Source organism: Silene latifolia, chromosome 1 (assembly GCF_048544455.1).
Source record: "Silene latifolia isolate original U9 population chromosome 1, ASM4854445v1, whole genome shotgun sequence".
Lineage (NCBI taxonomy): Eukaryota > Viridiplantae > Streptophyta > Magnoliopsida > Caryophyllales > Caryophyllaceae > Silene > Silene latifolia.
In genome coordinates this window covers 2,985,137-2,998,932 of record NC_133526.1, presented here as the reverse complement: position 1 = coordinate 2,998,932, position 13,796 = coordinate 2,985,137, and the positions used below count along the sequence as shown (strand labels likewise).

The 13,796-nt window shown below is 36.6% G+C and overlaps 1 protein-coding gene and 1 long non-coding RNA gene across 2 annotated transcripts; both read left to right on the top strand.

Annotated features, from left to right (window-relative positions):
- The first annotated feature begins 209 nt into the window (after window positions 1–209).
- LOC141592981 (uncharacterized) lies at window positions 210–5,479 on the top strand. The gene is made up of 2 exons (XM_074413895.1): window positions 210–707; window positions 4,905–5,479. Exons 1-2 carry the CDS (start codon window positions 435–437, stop codon window positions 5,139–5,141), a joined length of 510 nt encoding a protein of 169 aa, XP_074269996.1. The 5' UTR covers window positions 210–434; the 3' UTR covers window positions 5,142–5,479.
- A 4,315-nt stretch (window positions 5,480–9,794) lies between these two features.
- LOC141592976 (uncharacterized) lies at window positions 9,795–13,796 on the top strand. Its single transcript, XR_012521269.1, has 4 exons — window positions 9,795–10,310; window positions 11,129–11,319; window positions 12,411–12,732; window positions 13,571–13,796. It is a non-coding gene; the product is annotated as an uncharacterized LOC141592976 (long non-coding RNA).

Here is a 13,796-nt window from a genome sequence, read left to right as displayed (position 1 = left end):
ACTTACTATCAATTTTGTGACAAAAAAACAAATTCATTAAAAAAATATTCACAACTTAACTTAATTCTCTTTTACTTTTAGTTGTTTTCCATTTTGTTTCCTATCAAAATAAATATTAATGAGGCGCAATTTAAAATAAATAAATAATAAGCTAAAAAAACTCTCTCTATATATATCGCGCATATATTAGGCGGATCTACGTATCCAATTAATTATATTTGTGTCAATCAAGAGACAAACTTTTCCAACTTCCCACACACCACCACACCAACTTCCCAAATCCCCAAAATCCCCAATTCTCTCCATCGTTAACATAACCCTAATTTTCCACTTCTTCCCTCAATCAAATCAAATCAAATCAAATCAAATCAGATCCCCTAAATCGTCTTTATATATTTGTACAATTATTGGGTTATTCTAATTTGCAGGAGTGAATGAGGTTCTTCAGAAAAGTCGCTGGAATTCTAGGGTTTGGTTCCCACAATGACGGTCATGATTCGAAAGACGAAGCCGATGATAACGATAACAATAACGATAACAATCACGGTAATTATAACAATTCCAATGATAATCGTCGCAATCGTATGAATGTTGACCCGATTCCCGCCGGTCCACGTAGAGGGTTCAGTGTACCGGTCCAAGTTCCGATCGACCGACCTGCTGTGGGTCCCATTTTGGTTCCTTGTCATGGTAACGGTGGAGTTCAGGTAATTACCGTAATTTGTGTTTACTTTCTTTTATTGGTACCTTATCTCGCAATTTACAGAGCTTTTTGAGGCACTGGGGTAATGTTGTTGTCGATGTTGTGTTTGTAGTCTTATTTTGAATTGTTGCTTTGAATTTTGTTTTTTCTTTGATGTATCTTGTTGTTTGATTACCTGGGTTAAGCTGATTAAATGAGTTGGTTTGCTTGGTTAGTTGATCGGATGATGTAATTGATGATCTTTTCGCCTAAAGGTCGTATTTTGGGTGGAAGTAGATTGTAGTGAGCAGCATTGATAATTGCTTGGAATTATGTGTTGTAATGTATCTTGTTTGATTACTCGAGTTAAGTTTGGTTGATGAGTTGGTTGGCTTGATTAGTTGACTGGATGATGTAATAGATGATCTTGTTGCGGAAAGGCCGTGTTTTTGGATGGAAGTAGAATGGTGTGAGCAGCATTTATAGTGAAATGTGCGTTTTCAGTTGGGTTGAAGTTGAAAGGTCTTGTTTTTGGGAATTAGGATGTGTTGCCGAGGCAGTATATGTATATTGGGCTGGAAGTAGATTGGAGTGAGCAACACTTACAATCTAATGGGCGTGTTCTAAATTGGTGAAGTTGAAAGATCTCACTTTCCGGAATTGGGATGGTTGCTACTTGCTTGAGCAATTATGATGTTTAATTAAGTAAGATTAGTCAAATGAACGCGTGTGCTAGTTTGGTTGATTTGAATGATCTAATAGTGTCGATTACCTTGTGGTGGCAGGCTTGCAGAATTACGGTTAGATGGTATTTGGTTTGTAATTTTGTGTCGTGTTAGTAGCATTCTGGATGGCGGGTGTGTAGTCAATTATGGAATATTTGGATAATATGCTTTGCTACATTGAATGGTAAGTTGGTAAAGTTTGGTGTGATCGGGGGTGCAGAGTTTTTTAGATGAATAAATGGGGTAGACTGGGATTAAAGTTCGTGTTCTTATCTGGTTTAGTTATGTGAGATCCTAAGTTAGCTGTTATTAGTAAGACCTGCTCAGTTGATTGATTGGTGGGGTAAAGTTTGCTGTGGTTGATTGTGGTGCAGTTTGGTTCAGTTGTTGTATATGCTTACTGATTTACTACTTGAACGTAATTTGCAATGTCATTGCAGTCTAGTGATTGTGACTTGTTTAAATGTGCTGGGAATACTAAACTCAGTGGTGTTGATGTTTGATGATGTCGGAAATGGAAAATAGTACGAGGATGTTGAAGTTGTAGTAGTATGAGGCCAGTCAGTAATTATTAATTGTTGAATCCTTTCATTTTGAGATTTAGAGACCGTGTGATATTAACTTGTTATACTCCCTCCTATTCACTATATTCTTCCTCTTTCCTTTTTGCACAATAAATAAGAAAGTGAATTTGGACCACATAAAACACACTGCCCCACATGCAATTTAATTTGGACCACACAAATCAACCCAAAAAAGGAAATAGGGAAGAAAACCCGAATAATCCGAATAAGGAAATAGGGAAGAATATAGTGAATAGGAGGGAGTATATCAGAGAGAGTGTTGCATCTCTTAATTATTCCATAATGATACAAGTTCCATTGACATGTTTAGAGTGGTGCATTCTGGTGAATCGTTAGTTATAAAAAAAATAAAAATAAAAACTTTTTACGTAGGCTTGTCTAGAAGGAGCTATATATTTATGTTATCATTGAATTGCCAGACTAGAAGTAAATAGTGGTTTGTAAGGATTAAGATTCAGAATGCTAAGTTGATCATACATATTGAATCGGAGAAGCCCGTTCCCACGCTATAAGTAATTCAATTCTTATGAGTTTGGAGGAGGGTGGTGGAAACATGGTTGGATGGATGATGTAAAATTATGGTGAAGTCGTGTGTTTTAGTGTGGTAGTAAAGAATCTTGGATGTAGTATTCACGATTTTGTATTCTTATGTTAATGGCATGTATGTCTTCTTTGTTTCTGGTAACTGTATGCGAATATATTCGACGTGAGACGTCTAAGTGCACTTGTTGATGAGATGGATGATTACACATGAGCTAGTTTGATTTATTGATTGGATTAGGTATTAATGATCTTGTTGCAGACAGGTCGTGTTTTGGTGGAAATAGAATGATGTGAGCAATATTTTAGTAAAATGTGCGTTTTGAATTGGGTTGAAGTTGAAAGGTCTCATTTTTTGGAACTAGGATGTGTGCCCAAGGTAGTATTTTGGGGCTGGAAGTAGATTGGAGTGAGCAGCATTTTTGTGACATGTGCGTTTTCAATTGGAGTGAAATTCATAGGTCTCTTTTTTCGGAATTGGGATGTGTTGCTTGAGCAATTATGGTGTTTAATCAAGTAAGATTAGTCAAATGTGTAATATTAAGTTACTCGATTTGAATAATGTAATAGTGTCGATTTACTTTTGGTGGTAGGCTGGTAGAATTACAGTTAGATGGTACCTGGGTCGTAATTTGGAGTCGCGTAAGTAGCATTTTGGATGGCGGGGGCTTAGTCAACTATTATTAGGTGGAATAGGTGCTATGCTTTGCCACATCGATTGGTAAGTTAGTAATGTTTTGGTGTAATCAGGGGGGCAACTAGATGTATGTTTAGGTGGTAATTTGGTGTTGTGTTGTAGCATTTTTGGATGGCTGGGAATTAGTGCAATTTCAGGTGATATGCTTTGCTACATTTAGGGTGTGTTTGGATTGAGGGATTTGAGAAGAAAGGGAGGGGAGGGAATTGGAAGGATGAGAAATCCATTGTTTGGTTAGCAAAATGAAGGTAGAGGGATTTGGAAGGGATAGAAAATGGATCCCTCCATTTCCTTCCTACAAGGCAAATTATTTCCCCACCAACATAGGCAAGATTTGAAGGGAAAATCATCTCCTCCATTCTCCCTCCCCTCCCCTTCCCTTCCTTTCTCTTCCCTCCTTCCCCTCCCCTTCCTTTCCCTCTTTTTTTTCTATCCAAACAATGCCTTAGTGATAAATTTGCACTGTTTTGGTGTAATCGGGGGTGCAGAGCTGGGATTAAAGTTTTTTTTGAAGGGCAGTTTTACATTTCGTGTCTGCTTTTCTGATTAGTTTGTACATAATGCTTTTGCGTTTCCTTTTCTTTGAAGTATATCCTTAGACCTTGGAGCCTAGCACGAGTACGAGACCTGAACATCACCTCAAAATATGAATTGTATTAGAAAACTGAGTAATTATTTGTTGCACATATTGTCCATACTCCATATTAATGCAGTGATCATGAACCCGAAAATTTTAGTAAACATGTTCTCAATCACAAATTTTCATACCGGTGCAATGAGTTAGATATTTGTTACGAAGTACACTATGTTGTGTTCAACATTCGCAATTTGTTACTCTGTATTTTTTTCTATGATAATTTATCAATATCATAATTTATTCTGAAGAAATAAGATAATTAACAAACACAAGAATTTCATGGAACTTCTGGTATCAAGTTTTGAGACAGGTTCTGGGAATTAAAATATTTCTCGGTACTTTCTCATCGGGTGAGCTGATTCGACATATTGGCAAATTTAACATGCATGCAAAACTATGAAACTGTGTATTTCAAATATGGTGTACATATATGATACTGTAGATTATATTGAATGGTAAAATAAAATGCCTCACTACGCTAGCTGTCCTGTTTTATTGTGAAGTAATAGTCATTTGGTGCAAGTCCTGTATTATGGGTCCTTTACAAATGACCTTTGTAGCGTATCTGTCGATAATGCAATGCAGGAGTAAGGCTCGTACATTTGACACCCTACCCCGTTGTTGGAAGGAACCTATTAGGCACCTGAGTAATGTTGTAATCTAACCAATTCGCGATTTGCTCTTATAGAATGTGTGTTATATGTATTTTCAGTAAGCAACATGATAGAATTCGTTTTTAACAATTCGCGGTTCGTAGGGTACCAAGCGAATTCGGTAACCATCGGACTTGTAATTATTGTTGTGTATTGGAAGATATTGAGTAATACATTAGTTCTGGTGCTAAAGTTGCACTCACGCATAATTATATCATAGGTTGATTTCTGGATAAGTGTCCAATCTTTTGTCGACTCCGTAATATTTTAAAACAGAGGAGTGCTAAGATCAAAGGATGGTTTTATATTTATCACTCTATCAAAATAGACTGCGTAACACCCTTTTTAACACCCTTGTATATTATTGTGCCTATGTCAATATTCAGGGTCTGAAATGGTATGCGGAGCGTTTGAAAACAGACGAAGATGGTGATGTGGCAGACGAATTCCTCTATCAAGTTTCATCTGATATGCCGTCACTAGCCGAAGATCAAGCAAAACCAGTCACCAGGTTCGAAGTCAAGTCCAATGCCCGACCTGCAAAAATAAAAAACCAGGCTCTGACGACTGGTGGCAAGCTTCAGCATTATGTGGACTGTCGAGGTCAATTGCAATGGGTTTAGTCTAGCAGCAGCATTTTACTTATTCAGTCAGGGTGGGGCCCAAGAGACGTATACCAATAGCCGGTCGGGGGAATTGGATAGCTGAAGAAAACACGAGCCTTCTATGCTACTGAGTATATTATAAGGACAGCTCCGTCCCCTGTGTTTTGAAGAAATATGCTTTTGCATGGCGGTTGTGTGTTTATATGATATACCCGTGGAGTAAGCTTGTACCTTTCTACTCCAGTAGACGCATAGACGGTTTAGTTGGGAATACCCTCTGTTTTTGTGCCATCTAACTCTTGTGTTGCCATTTAATTGATACATTCATCCGGTTTATGTTTATTTGCTTGTTATCCTCAGACGAATTTCGAAAAACCTACCTTTTTATGTGCTCTGTAAGCTCATATGTTGGTGGAATTTGAAATTTAATGGCTTGTATTGCTGATTGGCGACGTATAATTACAGGGCACAAATATGGGGGTGCTTACTGCTTGAACATTGTCTTCGAAGTCTCAGCTTTTTTATTCCTTGGTTGTTTGTCATCGTTCTGGGGACGAAAATACGAGTGACCCTCACACTTAAAAAATCCATTGTCATTGGATTTAAACCTGTCGAATAAAAATCGCTATATTATTATTCCGGGTCTTCAATCACAAGAGCATGTTTCGATTGCACCTCAGTATTCTATCCGATCCTAGCGATAGTTAAGCCTAAAACTTTCCGAGACATCACTCAAATTTATCCAACTCAAATCCAGAAATAACCAACCAAGAAAAAACTCAGAATCGGAGAACAATCTAGCCTCTATCAGTCCTGATTACTCGAGTAACATCAGTCACTATCACAGTAGATGTACACGGAAAAAGTGATCAGCTCGATTACAGAATAATGGGGCTGGATGTTCGGTAAAATTACTGACCAGAAACTACGATACATGGGCCGAGTTGGGTTTTGAATCAGGAGTATAAAAGGAAGAATCTGGAATTTCTAAGTTTGCGAAGTGCCAGTCGACAAACCGGGATTGAATACACTTTCATGTGGATGACAATAACGGGATTTCTCGCTTTTGTCGTAGCTGCAGAAAAGTTTCAAGTCCTTAAATCAAATCCCAGACTTCCAAAACTAATATGTCGAGAAAACGCACCCAAGCTTTCGAGCCATTCCCAGGTAACAGAACCAATATGTTGACAGTATAAAATTACCAAGTACCAAACTAACTAGTGCAAAAGAGACTAGAGCTAATTGAAATTATGCACCAAAGGAATACAACCCTGCCTACGTACTCACAAAATCTCATTGAAGACGGTGATATCCGTCAGAAGCTTGTGACGGATACCATTTCCTCTCATAAAATACCCATGAGAGGTGAGTGTGGAAGCACATGGGAGGTGTCCCACCTTGTCCCCTCTCCCTTTTTGTGAGAGGTCTTCACCTTGTAACGGGATTAGCCCGTCACTAGCATTATACGTACTTGGTAGCCACACATTACAGTTTCTGAAGTGTGAAACAGCACTTCCGAACAATGCTCTACTTTCTACAAAGAAATGCCCGATAATTTTAACCGCACAATCACAAAGAATCTTATGTTGTGTCTTTTTTAACTTTTAAGCTACGCCCAAAGAATCTGTACTAATGTTTGAACAACACGTCTATGTATTTTTGGTGCATTACTCGGTATAAAGAGGCGTAAAAAAAAACAATAAACAAGAAAACAAGAAAAAAAGCAATTGATGAAATGATGGAGCATATATACTCCATTACATCACACCTCAGAATTTGATGCATATCACATTCAATCTTACATTACTTTACTCAGTATAAATAGATGCATCACATTGATCATATGTACACAATTCAATACAACATCAATACAATTCTTACATTCAATCTCTCTCTCTCTTAATTCTCTCGTTTCTCTCTCTCTACTTACATATCACATTCAATCTCATTAACATCATGAAGATGATCAACCAGAATTCGTATAAAAACAACCTTAGCTTGTGTTCTTACTCCACACGAGAAAACAAACAATTACACTCGTTATTTATTTTCTCCCATTCAAACCAAACCACCTCTTAATACAACAATGATATTTCCACCCCATAATTCATTACTTTGGTTATTGTAAGGACCGTGCGGATCAAATTTCCAACGTATTTTGCCCGCCGGTCTCATGGTCGGCCTTACACAGACGTAATAATGGATGAATAATATCCTCGTACCGCCCGAGCTGATTATTCTTGCATGCTAATATAAAGCTAGGAGAATCAATATTGCTACTTACATATTGTAAGTTCCATACATATTCTTCGGAAGAATATGCATGGAACTTACAATATGTAAGTAGCAATATTGATTCTCCTAGCTTTATATTAACATGCGGGGAAAATCAGCTCGGGCGGTACGAGGTTATTATTGATGCAAAATTACGTCTGTGTAAGGCCAACCATGAGACCGGCAAAATACGTTGGAAATTTGATCCGCACGGTCCTTACAATAACCAAAGTATCACCCGCGTATTATCGCGCAATCGCAAATACTGCTTGGTCGGTAGTGAAAACGATGTAGCAATTGCACAGGATTTTGGGGGTCCAAAACTTACGATGCCTAGTGCGTACTGGAGTATTGAGTTGCATGATCCACAAACTCCTTCCCAGCCATCAAGTACAAGTTCCATAGCATTTAGTGAGGGGTCTTTAAATCTGGCTTCGGCCTCCACCGTTAATATTAGTAGTAATAATTACTCCCTACCCCGTCCCGCTCAATTGTTATCCTGTTGTTTTGGCACAAAGACCAAGGAAAGATGAATGAGGCAGTTACTAAATTTGGAAAATAAATATAACATTTGATTGAATTAAGTCCGAGAAACTATGAATTTGGAAAGCAAAATTAACATTTGCTCAAGTTATGTTTGCGTCGTCAACATGAAACATCATTTCATCATCAATATTGATAACATTGTTGCGGAAATGAATCATCTCTATTTCATTTTTCTCCATTTGCTCTCACAATCTATTTAAATAATAATTACATCTTTCATTCTCATTTTCCTTTTATTTTTATGTGTAAATTTAGACTTGTTAGATATTTGCCAAAATGAGATCCGGACTATTAATATGTACTTACTTCTCCATTTCTTTTTAGAAAATGGAAAAAAATTGGGCACTATTGTTGCGTAATCCAAAATGGGAAGAAGATTTTTGCATTACAAAATGTCACACATTGAAACATACAGAACTTAATGGAATCATAATGGGCCAAATGACCATATTGGTAAAAAAAATTGGTAAGTATGTGACATATTGGTAAAAATACTACACATGTGACAAATTGGTAAAAGAAATGAAGTGTAAGTACCAGATTGGTAAAAAAATATGTCGCAAGTAAATTCGCTTATTGTCGTTATTTTTTTTTTTACACGCTTCGGTTTAACAATGTAGAAACAAATAATTTTAAAATTTATTACGTGTTTAACAAGTAAATCACATGTAGGATAATTCATAATTACTATTAGGGGAGATAATGAGCCGAGCCGAGCCGAGTCAAGTTAGGGCTCAGACTTGCTCGGCTTTTACTAATGAAACAAAACTCGAGCTCGAGCCGTTCTCGAGCTTATCATAATCGCGAGCTTTTACCCGGGCGGGAGCTTTCGAGCTCATGACACAAGCCTATATAATAATTGTGAATTTATCTTTTTTTATTTATTCGTTTAAATAAACTGGATTCGAAGATTATATATAAAAAAATTTGAGTAAATCAATGAAAACATTTGATATGGTTATACAAAGATACCATACTCGGATCACAATTCCGAATTTTATCAAATAATTCCTCAAGCCGATCTTCATCAGTAGCCGGTATTGCTCAAGCCGATCTTCGTACTCGGATCACGTTGTTGAGATGACGAACTCGATTCATGAGTCAAAGTAGGTGGATCAAGGCGGTTGTCTAAGATGGGTAGTGATGGTTGAACTCGGAGATGCATCGTCGGAGACACACTGGTTTATGAGTAGAAGAGTAGCAATGGTGGTCGATGGCTGACTTTCATGGTTGACCATTGCGGGCTGGTCATTAGTGAGGGTCGGCCTTGCTAACCCGGACCCGACCCGCCTGTAACCCATGGATGAAACCGACCCGTCCGATCCCAAACCCTAAACCCTATATCCAGGCCGGTTCCGAGTCCCCAAATGTCCAACTCGGCCTGTCCAAACCCGCCTCATGGGTCACTTTTGACCCGACCCAGACCCGACCGACCCAACCTACACACACTGATGACCACCCCTAGAAATATGTTGGTGGAATTGCTAGAGAATGTACGGAAATAATTCTGATTTTTTTTTTTTTTTTTTTTTACAATTAGTTAGTTACATTGTCGAAAGGAGGGGAATACGATACCTTATTATGGAGTATTAACTTGGTTACATTACGAGAAAAAGAATCATGAAATAATCCATGAAATTTGTGGCCAACATTACATGGAAAATGAGATGCATTCCGACATTTTTATTCTTTACAGGCATAGGGTTCGACAGGTCATTGAACGAATCACGTACTGAAATCGATATGAAACAGACTCCACTACAATCGTTATATACACTTGGAAATTTCCACCATAGAAAAACGAATCAAATGTAAAGCAGACAAACTATCTCTTTTATTTACCTCTTTTTTACAAATTCCAATTAAGTGAAGAAGAAAAAAGGGGAACAAAGTACCAAAGCAAGGGTTAGAACTTAGAAGATGAGGAGCGTGATACTTTTGGTTATGCAAAACAATCAATCAACTACACAAAGGATTCTCACCACTCTAAAGTAAAGTACGGCGTTTGGAGTCACAACATTTTCCAACTATAAAACCAAATTCCCTTACATTCAATTCTTGCCTTGCAAAATCATTTTCCAACTATAAAACCAACACTCCCCTACATTCAATTCCAACACTCCCCTACATTCAATTCTTGCCTTGCAAAATCACGCATATATGGCATTCTTAAGTACTAGCGTGAAGGGGAACCGTGACTATTTTCCTGACTCCTACGCTTCTGTACAAAGCCCCATAGAGTTATGTCCGCCTGTATGGACACAAATTCCAGTCATTGATTTAGCCAAAGGAAACCATAGCCTTTCTGCTGCTAGAGAACTTGTCGACGAAATTAAGCGAGCATGCGAGGAATTTGGCATGTTTAAGGTTTGTTTAATCAGTTTTTTAAGTTTCTAACATTATTTTTTTTTTTTTTTTTTTTTTTTTACATTCAACATTACGATTGAACCCAGTCTACTTTTATTGTTTTTTGAAAATTTGCAAAATGTGAAATTGCTATTATACGTGTTTCCGTGCATATCATATATAATATGCTAATTATATATACGGTTTTTCTAACCTATGCCCACTAGGCATAGGTTAAGAAAACAAAAAAGGAAAGAATTAATTAATGTTTTTATGGGAAATTGGAATATCCTACTACTTTTAATTTTCTTTACAATAAATACATTAATTAATTCTTTCCTTTTTTGTTTTCTTATCCTATGCCTAGTGGGCATAGGTTAGAAAAACCCTTATATATATGCCTATATTTTCAGTTGGACCGTAATTAGATTTGTAGATTTTTTGGAAAATGATACTGAAAGTCTGAAAGTCAGCGCCATCATAATAAAATTAATAAATTTTAATGTTAAATGAATTTTAATTTTTAATTTTTGCGTCAAAATAAAAAGGATAGGAAAGTAATTTTAAGTGAAATCATAAGACTAAATTGAGTTAGAAATGCGAATTTTGTTTGATTATCAAGGTTCAGTTTAGAAATTGGGTTCTAATATCATGCCTATCAACATAGGCAATTCTACGTCTAGGGGTGCGTGTGTAAAATTTTCTAACGATGAAAATATCGATTATTCTTTGATTTTTTTCTCCTATATATATGTAAATTTTATTTTAAATTGAACAATTTTTTTTGTCCTCAACAATGCAATATATTTTAATGCATAATGTTTTTTTCTGAATGTAAGGTCGCAAACCATGGTATATCCGATGAGATCATGACTAGTGCCATGCGATCAGTTGGGGAATTTTATTATTCATCACCTGAAAACTCAGCTCAAGGTTCGTAAAATCCTCGATTTTGGAGGGACAGTTTGCAACTTGCCTGGAACACTAAAGAGGATGCTGAAAATTGGCCCATTCGTCCATATAATTTCGGGCAAGTCTTATTAACAAAATACTCCTCCACTTTTTTTTTTGTCCACCCCATTTCTTTTTACACGCATATTAAGAAAAATTATTAAAGAATGAAAAATTAATAAAAAAGATGTAATTGGGGTGAAAAAAATGATTAAATAATGAAGAAGGTAGTCCAGATAAGAAAAGAAGAAAAATGGGGTGAAAATAGATAATTTGCCAAAAAGGGGAAATGGGGTGAAAATAAGAAATTGGAGGGAGTATACAAAAAATATTTAGATATGTGTATCAATGTAAAAATTTAAATAGGTTTGTGTTTTCCATATATAGGTCCAATTAAACGTCTTTCCTTCTACAAGTACAAATTTAGGATGTTTTTGAATTGAAGTATTTAGAGGGGGGGAAAAAAGACTCTTGTTTGAATAGCAAATACAATAGTTCTTGGTATAAACGGGTGGGGCGAACAGACGGGTAAAGACCTCTAATAAAATGGGTAGGGGGACAAGGTGGGGCACCCCCATGTGCTTTCCACTTTATGGCAAATGGGTATTTTGTGAGGAGAAGTGGTATCCGTCTATACGTATAGACGGATAGTGTCCGTCTATAATGAGAATTTGTGTACCAAATAAGGGTGAGAGGAAATGAAGGAAAAAGGATTCACGTCCCCTGTTTTACTTGTTACGCCTCCTACTTTTTCATTTATTCCTTTTTTGCCCTTGCACTTGAAAATTAATTAAACTAAAAATAAATATTGTTTTATGGTTATTGACTTTCGGAGACGGTGTTTTACATTAGTGTTGGATTATTGTTGTGTAGAGCCTATAGGGTTGCATTTTTGTCGTAAATATGCGCGTTATTTGGTAGTATAATCGAAATAGTTTAAAAAAAAACAATAAAAGTGGCTTTATCGTGTGAAATATACGACATTGGGTGGGCCTTGTCAGGTGACTTACATGACGGAGCCAGGGCCTTGTCGTGTGACTTACATGGCGGTACCATGGCCATATCGTATATTTCACATGACGGAGCGTGGGCCGTGTCTTGTAACCCACATGACATAGAGGATGTTCGGTTAGTCAATATACATTAAATGTTTTTTGTTATTGATTTCAGGACTAATATTTGGAAATTCGGTGAAATGGTTTCATCACTTGAAGATAGACTTGTAAAACTAATAAGTGAAGCTCTTAAGCTCGATGATGCCAAATATTTTGACAAAGGATTACGTAAGGATTCCTATGTGTTGGTAAACCAATTTCCACCTTGCTCGAAACCGAAAGAGACATGGGGCATGCCTGAGCACTGCGATGATGGAATTCTTATGACAACATTACTAGGGGATGTCCCTGGTACGCAGATTTGGGTAGGGGGAGAGTGGAAACAAGTGACTCCCTGTATGAACACATTGCTGGTTACCATCGGTAACATATTGCAGGTGCAATTTTAAATCTTTAATAATTTATAGGATTAATTGATTATTACTCTCTTATATAATTTACTTTTTTTTTTTAAAACTTATTCTCTTATATAATATTTGACCCGTCTAGATCTTTACACGAATATACCCATTTATAATAAAACTAATTGGGTCTCCAGTTTATTAAAACCTTGTATTACGGAGTTATTAATTTCATTATCATTATACTCACACATAACTTTATATTGATAATGTTATAAAATGAAAAGTGTTAGTTACACAACAAAGGAGGTAAGGCCTGTTCTTTTGGACTGAAACTTATAGGATTCGAATCGAATCGAACTTATAAGATCGAACCGAATCGAATCGAACTTATAGGATCGAATCGAACTTATAGGTCCGAACTTAACTAAACTTATAGGATCCGAACTTAATCGAACTTATAGGATTCGAACTTAACTTATAGGATCTCGAATCGAATCGAATCGAACTTATAGGATCTCGAATCGAACTTAAATTAAGTGACGTATAGGATCCGAATCGAACTTATAGGATCGAATCGAATCGAATCGACCTTATAGGATTCGAATCGAACTTATAGGATCGAATCGAATCGAAATTATAGGATCGAATCGAATCGAAATTATAGGATTCGAATCGAACTTATAGGATTCAATCGAATCGAATCGAACTTATAGGATCTGAAGTTAACTTAAATTAAGTGACTTTAAGTCCAAAAGAACAGGGCCGTACTATTGCATGATACAAATACAAATTCAAATCTCCTTACTATTGTTTTAAGTTACACTACCTCTATATTGCTCCTTTGTTAAAAGAATACATTTTTGAATTATAGGTTGTAAGCAACGGCAAATTCAAAGCCCCTAAACATAGGGAGATCGTCAATTCCGAAAGGGCTAGAACTGTCATCTCGTATTTGTCACAACCGGCTCCTGATTGCATGGTGGGACCTGCGAGAAAAATTTTAGAAACAAATGTTGCTCGATACAGAAACTTCAAGTATGGTGACTATTTAAAATTTCACCTTACAGATAATACAAACTAGTTTTATTCCCGTGCAA